We start from the raw sequence: 17,537 nt of genomic DNA on the forward strand, positions 1-17,537 counted from the left end.
AAGGGGTGGTTTCATCGGACAAAGTGAAACCTCATCATTCCTAGGTCTCTTAGGTGGAATCCACTGTCCAGTTCCTATGCTGGAAACATAGTTCAAAGACTAGGAGATTCTCTTAGACTCTTATCCACATTGGTGGAGCTTCATCTCATTAGGCTAATATGTTCTGGCAAAAGCTCATTGCTAGTCTATCGGTGCTTTGCCAAACTCTTTTTTTTCTTTATAAATTTTAGCATTAACTCAAACATAATGGAAGCTTGCGTCTACTTATGAGGTTTAATTAAATCATTGGATAGGCGTTCATTCCTTTCTTTACTTGATAAAATGTGAATTTAACCTTACGTTATCTTTTTGGTGTTAATGAGACTTGTCTATCAATTATTATCACCCTCTTATGCGAGTATCTATAATATAATTATCTTGGTGTGCACGAGACTTGTCTCACTTCTTTTAACACCTCATTCTTGTCACTTTCATAATTCTTAAACTTTTAATCATGTCATTACTCACATTGTCCTGTTCAATGACATTTGGTAGCTTTGTACCACATGTTAATGAACGTTATAAACTTTGTTCAATGTACTTACTTATCTTCATAGTTCATTTGAAAAGGGTATGTTGGGACTTGTCCCAGTGGTTGACATACCCTTGGCTATGAATTAGAATTTAAATTCTTCATGATTAATTTGTTTTAACTTAGTCATGATCCAATTCCATATCACATTTCAGAAATAACACATTTCAGAAATAACATAGTAAGCCGATTCTATTCAAATTTTTGGAAAATATATTTCTAGCCGATTTGTTGGTATAAATAAAACTATTATATTATCACAAGCCAAGTAAATTAACTTCACTAATGTACTACAGTGATTTCAACATTCTAAGAAAGTTGACATTTAAAAATGAAATTAACATCATGAACAATTAATAAGAACTTCATCTTCTCAAACACGATTAGGCATTAGAACATTCATTAACTGATGCAACTAATACCCTAATCATACGAATCACATATATATCCCTCATTAGACATTGAAATATCAAGAGTCCTACATATAATGATAATTAGCACCACATACCAACAACATGTTCGATATAACATCTACATACTATTAGAAACGAAAACAAGGATCACTAGGGAGATGGATGTTCCACAATGTCATTGGGAACAACCCTAGTTTTTATATTCTTGATTTCATAAGACGTTTGAAAAGCCTCTTGGAGAAAGGAATCAAAGAGACAAAACTCATACCTTATGTGGAATTTAATCTACGAGGATCACCTAGAAAAAAAACCTTGAAGAATACCTTGAAATCGCCTAAGAGAACTTTTGTCTTTCTACGTTTTTCTTACAGCCTTTGAATTGCGTTTCTATGAGAATAATAGTAAGTTTTTGGTCTTTGGAACTAATATGGAACAAATTAAGTTTAGACTAATTAATTAATTAATAAATTAATTAGTTAATTACAAAAATACCCCTCCTAAATGGGCTAGACGTAGGAGAACATTTGGCTTAGTAAACTCTAAAAATTTGCTAAGGGTCTTGGCCTAGGTTGTGAATTTTCCTTTAATTAAAGTTCCTAATTTAATAAATTAAGGGTCCTAGGATAATTACTAAAGTAACCCTAAGTCATTGGGAACGTAACTAATTCTTTTGGACCATCCTAGGTTAGGTACTACGATGTTTCTTTAGTTAGTTAATCGGTATGTGTCAGTTGGTTAGATCTTAGGATTACGGGCACACTAGCTAGTTAATTTTTGTTTTTCCTACGTTGGTTATCTTGTTCGGTCATTCAGTTAGAGACTATAGTTTGTTAGGGAGTTAGGCCCCACATGGACGTACCCGCTAACATTCCTGCTTCTAACCACCTAACCATATTCGATTTTCTTGGTCGTCTGGTCCCCCTTGGCCGGTTACACATGTTCTTGCACATGTGTTGCTGTCCACTTTCCCCACATGCACTTCTATTGTTGCATTTGTAAAGTTTGCTCCTTGTCCAAGGATCCTCTTTTGTCCTTGGACACTGCTTAATCTACATGATCATTTTAAATGATTATAGGCCATGGTACCTAGACTTGAAACTTGGATGCCTCGTACCTCTTTTGTTGGGTTGAGAATCAATATGTGTATTTTTAGCTTAGGGTTTTCATTGTAGTTACATTCCTTAAACAATATTTGATTTTATTGTACACCCTTGTGTATAAATAGAAATTCGCTAACACCTTTAATCCAATATTTTCTAAATGATACTACATATCATTTTGAAACAGAGAGGGCATTTTCATAAAAACATCAACATACTTGAAACTTTATCTTTGTGAATATCTGATTCACAACATACTCTGGAGGATGCAAAAAACTCAAAGATTATCTGAAATTTCATATATGAGATTGAGAAACTTCCTTCTCAGTCTTACTTTGACTCAAGGCACATCCAAACTCATGCAACACAAAAATCATATCAACACTATACAAAAACAGAAATATAATGCAATCATGAACTCATATTAACTAATATAGTGCAAGTATAAAACACACAATTATGGACTTAAAACACCAAAACCCACTAGTGCACTAAAAATTTAGAGTTTCATAAACAAAATTAGACTTAGGAAGAGTACATCTAATCTCAAGAACTGAACAAGTGAGGGTAACAGGATCTCATATCGGCATCGGCCTCCCATGTTGCTACCTCCACAAGGTGGTTCCTCCATAACACATTTACGATGGCAACTTTCTTATTCCTCACTTGCTTCACTTGGCGATCTATAACTTACACTGGAACCTCTTCCTAAGAAAGGTTCTAATCGACTCTTAATCTCTCAACCGATAGAATGAGTGTTGGATCGCCTAGACACTTTTTAAGCATCGAAACGTGAAATACTGGATGAACAGAAGCCAAGTCATATAGTAACTTAAGTTCATAGGTAACATTCCCTACTCGCTTTAAGATCTCATAAAGACCTATATACCTTGGACTTAACCTCCCTTTCTTACCAAACCTCATCACCCCTTTCATGGATGATATCTTAAGGTAGACTTGATCACCCACCTCAATTTCAAGAGCTCTCTTCGTGTTATCAGCATAGGAATTTTGACGATTGTAAGTTGTATCCAATCTATCTCTAATCATTCTCACCTTTTCCACAGCCTCATGTATGATCTCAGAGCCAAGGATGGAAGAGTCTCTTACCTCAAACCACACAACTGGAGACCTATATCTCCTTCCATATAGTGCATCAAAAGGTGCCATCCTAATACTTGAAGGTAGCTATTATAAGAGAACTACATATGGGGAAAGTGATCATGCCAACTCTCTTTTAAGTCAATAACACATGCTCTCCGCTTTTCCTCAAGGGTCTGAATGGTACGCTCTGCTTGTCCATCTATTTGGGGATGAAAAGCTATACTGAACATCACCTATGTACCGAAGCTCTTTTAGAAAGATCTCCAAAAGTGAGAAGTGAACATGGCTCGCCTATCCGAGATGATAGATAACGGTGTACCATGTTATCTCACTATATCATAAATATATAACTTGGCATCATGTTCAGCCCTGTTAGTAGACTTAACAGGTATGATGTGAGAAGACTTAGTCATCCTGTCAACAATTAGCCCAATGAAATCATGTAGTTTCCTAGTCATGGGACGACAAACCACAAAATCCATATTAATAGCCTCTTACTTCCATGTTGGGATCTCTATCGACTGCGTAAGACCTCCATGCTTTAGGTGTTCGGTCTTAACCTGTTGGCAATTTGGACACTCCTCCACAAACATAGAGATATCTCGCTTCATACATTTGGTAGAACCTCGATGAATAGAATACCTGGAGCCATGAGCCCATGCCAATAATATTAGGCCTCAAATCAACAATATTGGGCACATACAATCTTCTCTGGTATCTAAGAACACACTCCTCCCATTGGGAGAATAATTGATTTACCTTACTCTACACTGAGTCTTTCAACTCTATGAGTATTGGGTCGAGATGCTGCTTTACTTTGACATGTACAAATGAGGATTTAGAACTGGAATGAACTGAAACACCCCCACTAGGTGTATCTGCCTGCCGTATACCTAACCTATCCAATTGGTGTACCTCTTTAACCATCTCCTTCTTCTCATCATCAATATGAGACACACTACCCATGCTCAATCGTCTCAAAGCATCGGCCACTACATTGGACTTACTTTGGTGATAGTGAACACTCATGTCATAATCTTGAGCAGCTCTAGCCATCTTCTCTGATGAAAATATAATTCTCTCTGTGTAAAAACATACTGAAGACTTTTATGGTCCTTAAATACGTCAACATGTACTCCATATAAGTAATGTATCCAAAGTTTTAACGCAAATAACATCAACATGTACTCCATATAAGTAATGTATCCAAAGTTTTAACGCAAAGACCACAGCAACTAACTCAAAATTATGAGTATGGTAATTCTTCTTGTGGACTTTAAACGTTCTGGATGCATATCCAATCACCTTGCCACTCTGCATAAGAACACATCCCAAACCTAATAGGGAAGCATCACAATATACCACATACCCTTCACCACTCCTCGGTTATTTTGGCACTGGGGCTGAAGTGAGTCAGTATTTGAGCTCTAGGAAGCTCTTATCACATGTTTCAGACAACTCAAACTTAGCCTTCTTCTTTGTTAAAGCTATCAATCGTACATCAATAGAGGAAAAACCCTCAACAAACTTGTGATAGTAATTAGCCAAACCTAAGAAACTCGGAATGTCAATATAAATCAGGGGTCTCGGGCATTTCATTATTGTGTTGATCTTTTTCGACTCAACCTCCATACCTAGGTCAGACACAACACTACAAAGGAAGGTCACTTATCTCAGCTAAAACTCACATTGGTTGAATTTTGCATACAACTAATGTTCCCTGATTATTTCAAATATCATTCTCAAATGCTGTTCAAGCTCTTCTCTGGTCTTTATACTATATGAGGATTTCATCTATGAATACTATGACAAAAGAATCAAGGTATTCATGGAAAACCCTATTCATAGGGTCTATAAATGTGGCTGGAGCATTAGTGAGACTAAATGACATGACACGAAACTCATAATGACCATATCTAGTATGGAAGACAGTCTAAGGAATGTCCTATTGTCTTACCCTATGCTGGTGATACCATATTCGGAGATCTATTTTAGAAAAGAAACTTGAACTTTTTAGATGATCAAGTAGATCATCATTTCTTGGAAGAAGGTATTTGTTCTTTATAGTGACTTTGTTTAGTTGCGATAATTGATACACATTCTAAGGGTTCCACCCTTTTTCGTAACGAACAACCGTAAGCACCCCATGGGGATATGCTCGGCTTGATGAAGCCCTTATCAAGTAGATCTTTTAACTGCAACTTTAACTCTTTGAGTTAAGTTTGAGTCACTCTATAGGGAGGAATGGAAATTGGTGTGGTGTTTTGATCTAAGTCAGCACTAAAATCAATTTCACATTCAGGAGGAAATCTTGGTAAATCCTCTGGAAAGATATCGTGAAACTTATTCACTATGGACATAGAGTCTATGGAAGGAACCTCAAGTTCAATGTCATTGAATCTGACTATGTGGTATAAATACCCTTTAGATAACATCTTATTGGCTTTATGATTGGAAACTATTTGTCTTGTTGGATTTGAACCACGCTCTTCCCGTTAAAGCTCTAACTCAATTGGAAACTAAAACCTTACTACCGTGTTTCGACAATCTGTGATAGTATAACACATATGGAGCCAATCCACACATGAAAAGATTTATGTTGGGCATCATATGAGATGAGGATACACATGTAATAATGCTAACTAGAAAACACATTCCTCGTCTAGATCCTCCGATACACCATTCATAAACCTTCTCATCTCATCCATGCTATTGGACACCAGAGAAGAAGCATATTTCGAGATCTTACCAAATTTGAAGGAATACTCCTTGGCTGACATACCTCCTTATCGGAGGTTGATGAACCCTTAAACCTTAGACTCCCTCTGTTCGAGGGGAAAGAACCTCTCAAGGAATGTTGTCTTGAGAATGTCGCAAGTGATGGTGACTTCTCCTAGTCCTTTGCCATCAACCCATATTTTGTAAAACACCGAGGTACATGTGTGAGTTGATATGCAGTCAACTCAGCTTTAACCTTTTCATTCACCCCCATGGCACATAGAATTTTGTAAACTTCATCCACAAACTTTTGAGTATCCATATTCGTTCTGGACCCAAAGTAGACTGATGTCTCATTCTAGTAAAGTCCCCTCAGTTTGCTAGCCATGGTTCTAGCATGTGGGTTCTCCTAGGGATCACCCTCTCTAGTTTCCTAGGCTGTGATAGACTGTGGCTGAGTAGTGATGGCTTGGTCCATGTGAACTAGTGCCTCCCTTACTTCTCCATTTGTCAACGCAGCTGGGTTGACAGACGCTTGCACTCTAGTACTAGGGGCTTGATGAGGTGCTTGGTTTCCCCCAACATCTTCTTCTGCAAATCTCCTGCTTGTGTTTATCCTTGTGTTTATGTTTATTCATGCACACACAAGAATGAAGTTAGATGCTAAACTGACACAAAATTTCAAAACTCTAAACAACACGGTAAAGAGTAGAAGAAGGGAAAATTCCTAACATCTTGAAGTCTCTAAGTCATGATCTTGGCACACTTCAGAACCATAAGTTAGAAAATATGCGATGTGGTTATGTTGATCCTTATTTACTAGATAATTTAACCTCATGCTCTGATACCAAGATTGCCACACCCGGATTCTGGAATCCGATATGCAACCGGTGTCGTTAACCTCTTAGAGGTCGCAGACAAGCCTCTTCTAGCTTTCATCACAATAATATAGTTAAATTTGCAAAAAAATATAAAACTTTTAAAACATAGTGAAATATACATAGACTTCATATGATTACTATATAGAATAACATTCTAATGATCTCAAACTAAACAACCATCTATAATCTATTAAAAAATTCTAATGAAAGAATCAATATATCCTAATAGTTTGTCACGCGGCCTTAATAAATTTTTTTAAATAAAACGTATGAAATGAAATGCAAGGGAAAACATCCACTGCCTATGTCTAAAGTGCTAAGCTAGAATGATAGATGTAGCATCCTAAAACTCAAGAGGAACTACCGAAGTCTGGAGATCACTAGTCCAAACAGCTTCAATGAGTCTTCTATCTTCTCTCTGACCTGCGCCTAAAAAATAGTAATAGTATAGGGTTAGTAAACACTTGTATTAAGTATGGGTATATTCACATATACACGTAAGGTTTATGAATGATCAAGGAAAACAATTCCTATACTGACATGCCATTTCTGGAATGTGAAGTCACTAAACATTCTTAATTCGATATTTATGAATTATGGTATGAATATGACATATTTTAATTAATTCAAAGAAAAAAACTCATTTATATATGAACATAAGACATTGGAATCATGAGCATAATTTTAGAACAGCTCGAATGAAAAACTATAAATTTACTCCTATCAAACCCGAGAGTTATTTCCCCAGGACTTAGTTTATTTTTTACTCTTTATCTTCTTCTTGTTATGTAGTTCAATGGTCTCCTTAATCGTTTGTCCTACTTACAATTGCAATTAATCATTATAGTTCCATACATATAATGAATCGAGCAAGGAATCCGAAAGACTAAGGAAATGATTTGGCTACCCTTATTACAAGTTATTATTTCCATTCTTGTTAAATTGAACGTTAAATCTTCATAAGCCAATCTTTATTGTCTAGGAAACTTATTTCATTATTTTCATATTATGAATATTATGGGGCGTTGATTTTCCATTGTGTCTTACTCCCCGTTATTGGCATAATATAAGAAATCATTATAAGCCATTGTTTATTTGGTTATGCCCATTCTTTGATCATTTGCATAATATGAAGATATTGGAATATATATCTTGATTTGGCACAAGTCAATAACTTGTTAAAACTTCATTCTTATCAACCACGGATGATTTGACATACTTAAGCTCTTTCTTAGTAAGATCTTTTTGAACTTGCATTTCTTCTTCTTTCTTTCTTACTTTCTTAAAGAAATCTTTATCATTAAGATCATGCGAGCTAACATGAAATCCAGTGTATGCCCCAAACTGAAAAAGGGCGGTTCAACGATCAAAGTGAACCTATATCATGTGAGATAAACATGAAATCATGTGTCTGGCCAACACTGAAAAGGTGTGGTTCACCGACTAAAGTTAAACCAAGTCCAGCATCTTCCCCACACTAAAAAGAGGGGGTTCACATCTAAAATTAACCAAATACTTTATTTAGCATTTAACTGACCTAGATCATGAGAGCTAAACATGAAATCCAGTGTCTGCCCACACCAAAAATGGGTTGTTTCACCAGCTAAAGTGAAACTGCATCATACCTAGCTCTCTTAGGTAGAATCCGTTGGCTAGTTCCTATGCTGACAACATAGTTTGAAGACTAGGAGTGTTTTGGAAACTCTTATCACTCTTGGTGGAGCCTCATATCATGAGGCTTACATGTGCTGGCACAGGCTCATTGCTAGTCTATTGGTGCTTTTATCAGCTTCTTTTTTGCTTTATAACTTTTAGAGTTAACTAAAACATTATGGAAGTTTTCTTCAATTTATGAAGTTTACTTAAGTCTTTGGATAATCACTCATCCCTTTCTTTACTTGAAGAAATGTGAATTTAACCTTACATTATCATCTTGGTGTTAATGAGACTTGTCTCATGATTATTAACACACTCTTATGTGAGTATGTTTAACATAACTGTCTAGGTGTATATAAGACTAGTCTTAATTCTTTTAACACATCATTCTTATCACTTTCATAATTGTTATACTTTTAATTATGTCATTACTCAACTCATCTTGTTCAATGACATTTGAAAGCTTGATAGCACTCTTTATGAACATTATAAACATTTTTCAATGTACTAACTTATATTCATAGTTCTTTTGGAAAGGGTATGTTGGGACTTGTTGTAATGATTGGCATACCCTTGGTTATGAATTCAAAGTTAGATTGGCCATACTTAATTTTTTTTAACTTAGTCATTAGCCAATTCTATATCACATTTTAGAAATGACATAGTAAACCAATTATATTCAACTTTTTGGACAATATATTGCTAGCGAATTTGTTGGCATAAATCAAACTATGATATTATCACTAGCCAAGTCAATTAACTTCATGAATGTACTATAGTAATTTCATCATTCTAAGAAAGTCAACATTTCACAGTGAAGTAAACTTCATGAACGATTCATAACATATTCATCTTCTCGAACACAATTCGGCATTACAATATTCTTTAACTCGTGTAACTAATATGTTAATCATACGAATCAAATCTATACGACTCATTAGAAAATTAACAGATCAAGAACCCTACACATAATGATCAATTAGAACAACTTACAAAAAATATGTTCGATATTACATCTACATACTATTAGAATAGAAAACAAGGATAACTAGGGAGGTCGACATTCAACAATGTCATTGCCTAGTTTTGATATTCTTGAATTCATAGAATGTTTGAAAGGCCTCCTGCAGAAACAAATCCCTGAGATAAAACCCATAACTTATGTGGAATTGAATCTACGAAGATCACGTTGCACGAAAACCATGAAGAATACCTTGAAATCGCCTAAGAGAACTTTTGTGTTTCGCCGTTTTGCTGATTGCCTTTGTGTTGCGTTTCTAATTGAATAATTGTGAGTTTTAGGTCTTAGAAACAGATATGGAATAGTTCTACTTTAGAGTAATTAATTTAATTAATAAATCAATAGCTAATTACTAAATCACCCTTCCTTAATTGACTAGACATAGGAGAACTTTTGTCTTAGTCAAATTATAAAATTGGCTAAGGGTGTCGACCTTGGTTGTGAATTTTCATTAATTAAGTAAGTTGCTAATTTAATTAATTAAGAGAGCTATGGTAATTACTAATGTACCCATAAGTCATTACGACCACAATTAACCCTTTTAACCATCCTAGGTTAGGTACTAGGATGTTTCTTTAGTTAGTTAATCGGTTAAGGTAACTTGGTTAGATCTTAGTATTACAGGCACACTATCTAGTTCATTTTTGTTTGTCCTATATGACTTAGCTAGTTAGGTTACTTAGTTATAGTCTAGTGTTTGTTAGGGATTTCGGTCCCACATGAAGGGACCCACTCGCGTGCCTGCCCCTAACCACCTGAACGAATTTGGTTGGCTTGGTCATGTGGTCCCCTCGGCCTGTTACACATGTTCTTTCACATGTGTTTTTGCTTACATTATCAACCCTGCACTTACAAATTTGCATTTTAAAAGTTAGATCCTTGTACAAGAATCCTCACTATGTCCTTGGACATTGCTTAATCTACATGTTAATTTTAAATGATCATGTGTGATGGTACCTAGGCTTGACAATTCGATGCCCAGTACCTCATGTGTAAGGTTGAGAAAAAGCTTAGGGTTTTCATTGAAAGTACATTTCTTATACAAGCTTGGATATTATTACACATCCTTGTGTATATATAGAAATTAGCTAACACACTTAAGCCAATATTCTCTAATATGCACAATATTACTCAATATTGAGCATTGGGATGCCTATGTACCCCCAATACCTATTCTTAAAACATAATAGGCTCTTCACTTGACGAGTACATTTTCTGGAATGTTACAGTCTTGTACCATTCTTTATGAAATTTATGGAGACTCTTTCTTGTGCTACTATGTTCACAAGTTCATTTTAGTAGGGTATATTGGGACTTGTCCCAGTCATTGGCATACCTTTGGTTATTAGTGTCATTGATTTACATTGGTCATGCTTAATTTGGTATAACTTAGTCATTAGCCAATTCTATATCATATTTTGGAAATAACATTGTAAGCCAATCTATTTGTATAACCCAAACATTCACTAAACACTGGTCATGAGAATATCATTATCAAATTCAATTAACTTCATGCATATACTATAGTAGTCTCATAATGTTTTGCAAGCCAACTTTTAATAGTAAATTGAACTTTGTAAATAACTCATAACAAATATTATCTTCTCGAACGTAATTAGGCATTACAACATTCTTTATCTTATGCAAATAGTATTCTAATCATATGGGTCTACCCCATAGGTCTCATTCGACATTATCAAATAAAGAAACCAACATATAATAACCAGTTAGCACCACATACCAACAACATGCTATAGATTTTTATTATACATACTATTAAAATTTTAAATAGGGAGAACTAGGGAGATGAACATTTGACATTTTCATTGGGAACAACCCTAGTTTCATTTTCTTGAATTCAAAATGTCTGAGAAGCCTCTTTGGGAAAGAAATCAAAGACAGAAAACCCATACCTTACTGTAGAATTGAATCTACGAATATCACCCTATAGATTGGACGAAAACTCATGAAGAATTTCCTTGTTATCGCCTAAGGAGAATTTTCTGTTTTTCTTACGTTGTTCACAGTTTTTGAGTCATGAGTTTCTAGTTGTTAAGGGTGATTCTATGTCTTAGAAACTGAATATGACCTATTAAAATTATACTTATTAACTAAATTAAATAAATAAATTAGATAATTACCAAAGTGGCCCTCCTAAGTTGACTAAAAATAGGAGAATATTTGACATAGCCAAATTGTGAAAGTTTGCTTAAGGATTTTGGTTTGACCTTTTAAATTAATTAATTAAGTTGACAGTTTAATTAATTAAAAAATCAAGGGTAATAACTAAAATAACCCTAAGTCGTTAGGACCATAATAAACACTTTTGGACCATCTTAGGCAAGGTACTAGGATGTTTCTTTAGTTACTTACTCGGCTAGTGTCACCCGAATAGGTCTTAGGTTGTCGGGTGCACTAGTTAGTTAATTTCAATTAGTCATAGGTTAGCTAGCTAGTTAGGTAAGCTACTTGGAGCCTAGAGTTTTTTAGGAAGCTCAGCCCCAGATGGTTTGACCCCACATGTGCTCCTGCCCTAATCCGGCCTAACCAAATTTGGTTCGGCTTGTCTCTTCGCCGGTTAGCACATATTCTTGCACGTGCGCTTAAACATGTGTTGCATATGTGCTTTAATATGTGTTGCTGCTCATTTTTTATGCTCCCAAAGATCCTCACTATATCCTTGGTCACTTGTTACTCTGCATGATCATTTTAATTGACCATATGCTATGGTCTTAATTGTAGGTACAATTCCTAAACAAACTATAATTGGGGCATTGAACAAAAGTGTATTTTAAGTTACTTGTTAATACATAGAAATTGGCTAACACCCTTAAACCAATTTTTTCTAAAATGCCCAATATTACTCATTATTGGGCATTGTGATGCCTATGTACCAAAAACATATTTTTAAAATTTATAGACTCTTCACTAGACAAGTAAATTTTATGGAATGTTAAATTATCCCCCCCCCCCTTAGGAACATTCGTCATCGAATGACACTACACATCTTTATAAATCAAAGAGGATCAACATACTTGAAACTTTACTCTTTGTGAATATCTGATTCACAACTTACTCTCGATGATGCACATCACTCAAAGTTTATTTGAAGCTTCACATATGAGATTGAGGAACTTATTTCTCAATATCACTTTTACTCAATGCACATCACAACTAATGCAACAAAAAAATCATGTCGACTTTAATACAAAATAGCAACATGAATGAAAGAATGAACTCATATTATCTCAAATAGTGCAGGTATAAAACACACTATTATAGACACAGAGTCTATTAAGGAGCTTCATGTTCTAAATCATGGATTCTGACTAAGTGGTATAAATACCCCTAAGATAGCATCTTATTAGTTTTATGACTGCAAACTATTTGGCCTGTTGGATTTTAACTACTCCCTCCCCATTCCAGCAGTAACTCATTAGGAGACTGAAACCTTACTACGCTGTTTCAACAATCTATTGTAGAATACCATTTATGGGTAGAATACCATTTATGGAGCCAATCCATATCAAAAATTATACCAATGTCAAGCATCTTTAATTGTATTAAGTCAGGCTAGGTTACTCTATAAAGAACATCAATTGGGCAATCTCTATATACTCTTTTTTCTCTAATGCTTTCTCTTATTGGACTAATAACTAGAAAAAGTTCATGCAAGATCTCAGGAAGCAAGTCAAATTTACTAGAAACTAAAGGAGGAAAAAAAGACAAGGTGGATCCTGGATGTAACAATGCATACAAAGGAAAACAAAACACATGCTAGTTACCAGTGACCACATTTATTGACTTCTCCTACTCCTCTCTACCTTTCAAAGTAGAGAACCTGTTCCTCTTGGGAAGATCAACTCCAGCAGTAGGATTAGGCTAAGGCTGATTATCTGCCTTGGCATGATTCTTCATATGTGGCTAGTCCCTTATCATATGATCACTCTTGCCACACCAATAGCAGCATTAGAACCTACCATGCACTCACCTCCATGTGAACGACTATACTTACCACAGAGCGTTCTATCACGCTGGGCATTTCTATCATTGCCCTTCTTGAGCTTAGTATTGTCGTGGACTCCAAACGAACTCCTACCAGTGCTAGAACTATCCTGATCCAAGGGTCTAGGTTTCTTGCCTTCTCGGCCTCTCTTCCTTCGACAACTCTCCTCCACCTGTTGTGCATGCAACATCAACCTAGTGAACTCCATCTTATAATGCAACATGGCTTCCCTACATTCCTCATCCAGATCCTCTGATACAGCAGCCACAAACCTGCTCATCTCATCGCAGCTATTTGGACACCAGGGAAGAAGCATATTTTGAAATTTAACAAACTTCAAGGAGTATTCCTTGACTGACATACCTCTCTGATAGATTGATGAACTCCTCAACCTTAGCCTCTATGTTCTCTCTAGGAAGGAACCTCTCTAGTAATGCAGTGTTGGGAATGTCCCAAGTGATGGGGACTTCTCCTGGTGCTCGGACATCTACCCACATCTTGTACCATACCTGAGCCATACCCTGGAGCTGGTATACAACAAACTTAGCCTTCTCCTCTTTATTAACACCCATAGCAAAAAGATCTTATAGACCTTGTCCACAAACCCCTGTAGGCTGGAGGATTCATCCTGGTGAAATCTCTCAGTATACTAGCCATAGTGCTAGTATGTGGGTTCTCCCCAGATAACCCTCTCTAGTGTCCTAAGATGTGATAGCCTGTGCCTGGGCAGTGACGGCCTGGGTAATCTGAATCAAGTAAGGCTCTTACTTCTCCATCCGTCAATGCTGCTGCGCTGAAAGGAAATTGCTCTCCAGCAATTGGAGATTGAGGAGGATCTTGGTTTCCTCCTGCAGCTGCTTCTTCAGCTCTTCTCCCTGTGTTTCTTCTTATGTTCATTTTTTACACTCTCACAAGAAGAAAGTTAGATACTATATTGATACAAAATGTCAAAGCTCCAGACATCAAGATAATGAGTAGAAAAAAGGATGATTCATAACATCACTGAGTCTTTAAATCATGATTGTGGTTCACTTGACAACCATAGGCTAGAAACCACGCAACGTGGTTGTTTTGAGCCATAGTTCCTAGGTAATTTAACCTCACGCTCCCAAGTTTGTCACAACCGAAATCTAGACACCAGATGAGACCGCCGTCGTTAACCTCTCAAAGGTCGCAGACAAGCCCTTTCATAGCTTTCGTCACAATCATACAGTTAAATTTGTTGAAAATTTAAAACATTTAAATACTTATTGAAGTGTACTTAGATTTCATATAATTATTCATAAGATTTGTATACTAATAAGATCATACTAACAACCATATATCAATAGATGAAACAATTGAAATAAGGAATCATAATATTAATAATAGTTTGCCAAGCGGGTCTTAAAACAAACACTTGAACAAATGATTGAAATGAAACGCTAGGGACAATATCCACTAGTTATATCTAATAAACTAACGCTACAATGATGAACGTAGGAATCCTTGAAGTCAAGAAAACCTACCAAAGTCAGGAGATCACTAATCCAACCACTTAAATGAATCTTCAATCTTCTCTTAGACCTGCGCCTATAAAAATAGTAATAGTAAATGGGTTAGTACACACTTCTACTAAGTATGGGTAGAAGAACATAAACACATAAGTACTATGCATGATCAATGAATGTTCTTCGTATAAAAACATGCCATTTTGGAAAAAAGTGAAGTCACTAAACTTTCCAAAATCGTTATGTGTGATTCATTCTATGAATATGAAATGTTTTCATGAATTCAAAGAACACAACTCATTTTGTATATGAACATAAGACCTTGGAATCATGAACATATTTTTAGAACAACTAAAACAAAACTTAATAATTTTTCTCCCTTAGGCCGAGAGCTCACCTTTCTGGCCTTACGTTATTTTTCATTCTTTTTCTTCTTCTTGATGTGTAGTTCAATGATCTCCTTTGATCCTACGTTTTACTTACAAGTGCAATAATTCATTGTAGTTCCATTCCTACAATGAATCAGGTATTTATCCAAAAGACTAAGAAAATGATTTGGCTACTCTACTCATAAGTTTATTCTTCCATTCTTGTTAAATTGAACATGAAGTCTTTATAGGCCAATATTTATTGGATGTTCCCATTATTTAATCATTTGCATAATATAAAGATGTTAGGGCATATAGTTAAAACTTATGATGTTGCTTACTTTGTGCATGAAGTCTTTATAAGCCAATCTTTATTAGCTATGCGCATTATTTGATAATTTTGATGATATATAAAGATTATTGGCTATGCCCATTATTTGATAATTTTTTATGATATATAAAGATTATTGGCTATGCCCATTATTTGATCATTGTATAACATAAAGATTATTGTATATGCCCATTATTTGATCATTTGCATGATATGAAGAAAATATTATTTGCTATGCCCATTATTTGATCATTTGAATTATACAATAATTATTGGCTATGCTCATTATTTGTGTTACTCTCTTTATTGGAATAAGCCAATAAATGTTTAAAACTTTATTCTTATCAAACACTGATTATTGATATCTTAAGCTCTTGCTTACATAGTTCACTTCAAACTAAGATTTCTTCTTCTTTGATCTGCTATTCAGTTTGAACATTTTACTTTCTTTCTTTCGTTCTTTCTTTATTATTGAAATCTTTCTTACTGAAATGGATCATCTGAGCTAACATTCTTTATTAAAGTTATGGAGACTCTTTATTGTGCTACTATGTTCACAAGTTCATTTAAATAGGGTATAGTGGGACTTGTCCAAGTCCCACTCATTGTAATACCCTTGGTTATGACTTTCATTGAGTTACATTGGTCATGCTTAATTTGGTATAACTTAGTCATTAGCCAATGCTATATTATATTTTGGAAAGAACATTGTAAGCAATTTATTGGCATATCCCAAACTTTCACTAAACACTGGTCATGAGAATATCATTATCCAATTCAAGTAACTTCATGTATATACTATAGTAGTCTAATCATTTAAGACAAGCAACCTTTTAACAGTAAACTAAACTTCGTAAAAAATCATAACAAATTTCATCTTCTCGATCATAATTAGGCATTAAAACATTCTTAATCTTATGTAAATAATACTCTAATCATATGGGTCTACCATATAGGTCTCATTCGACATTATCAAATCAAGAAACCTACATAAAATTATCAGTTTGCACCACATACCAAAAACATGCTCGAGATTTTCATTATACATAATATTAAAATTTTAAATAGGGAGAACTAGGGAGATGAATATTCGACAATTTCATTGGGAAAACCCCTTGTTTCATTTCTTGAATTCAAAACGTTTGAGAAGCCTCTTTGGGAAAGAAATCCAAAAGAGAAAACCTATACCTTACTATAGAATTGAATCTATGAAGATCACCCTCTACTTTGTACGAAAAATCATCAAAAATACCCTTTAAATTGCCTAAGGAGAATTTTCTGTTTTTTTACGTTGTTCACTGTTTTTTGAGTCAAGAGTTTCTAGTTGTTGAACGTAACTCTAAGTCTTCAAAACTGAATATGACTAATTCATATTATACTAATTTATTGAATTAAATAAATCAATTAGCTAATTACAAAAATGCCCCTCCTAAATTCACTAAAAATAAGAGAACATTTGACTTAGCCAAATTCTGAAAGTTTGCTTAAGGATTTTTGTTTGACCATTTAAATTAATAAATTAAGTTGATAATTTAATTAATTAAGTGACCAAGGGTAGTAACTAAAATACCCCTAAGTCGTTAAGGACCATAATTAACCCTTTTGGACCATCCTAGGTAACGTACTAGGATGTTTCATAAGTAACTTACTCGGCTAGTATCACCCGTGTCTTAGGTTGTCGGGTGCACTAGTTAGTTAATTTCAATTAATCATAGGTTAGTTAGATAATTAGGTAAGTTAGTTGGATCCTAGATTTCTTTAGGAAGCTCAGGCCCACATGGTTTGACCACACACGTGCGCCTGCCCCTTATTGCCTTAAGCTTATTCTATTCGGCTTGTCTCTTGGCCGGTTAGCACATGTGTTGCTGCTCATTTTTT

General features: G+C 35.1%; 1 protein-coding gene across 1 annotated transcript; it reads right to left on the reverse strand.

Moving 5' to 3' along the window:
• Positions 1-2,804: 2,804 nt before the first annotated feature.
• Positions 2,805-3,254, reverse strand: LOC138341997 (uncharacterized). The gene has a single exon (XM_069294177.1). It carries the CDS (start codon positions 3,252-3,254, stop codon positions 2,805-2,807), a length of 450 nt encoding a protein of 149 aa, XP_069150278.1.
• Between the last annotated feature and the right edge of the window lie 14,283 nt (positions 3,255-17,537).

The sequence above is a fragment of the Solanum lycopersicum genome, chromosome 2 (assembly GCF_036512215.1).
Source record: "Solanum lycopersicum chromosome 2, SLM_r2.1".
NCBI classification, from domain to species: Eukaryota; Viridiplantae; Streptophyta; class Magnoliopsida; order Solanales; family Solanaceae; genus Solanum; species Solanum lycopersicum.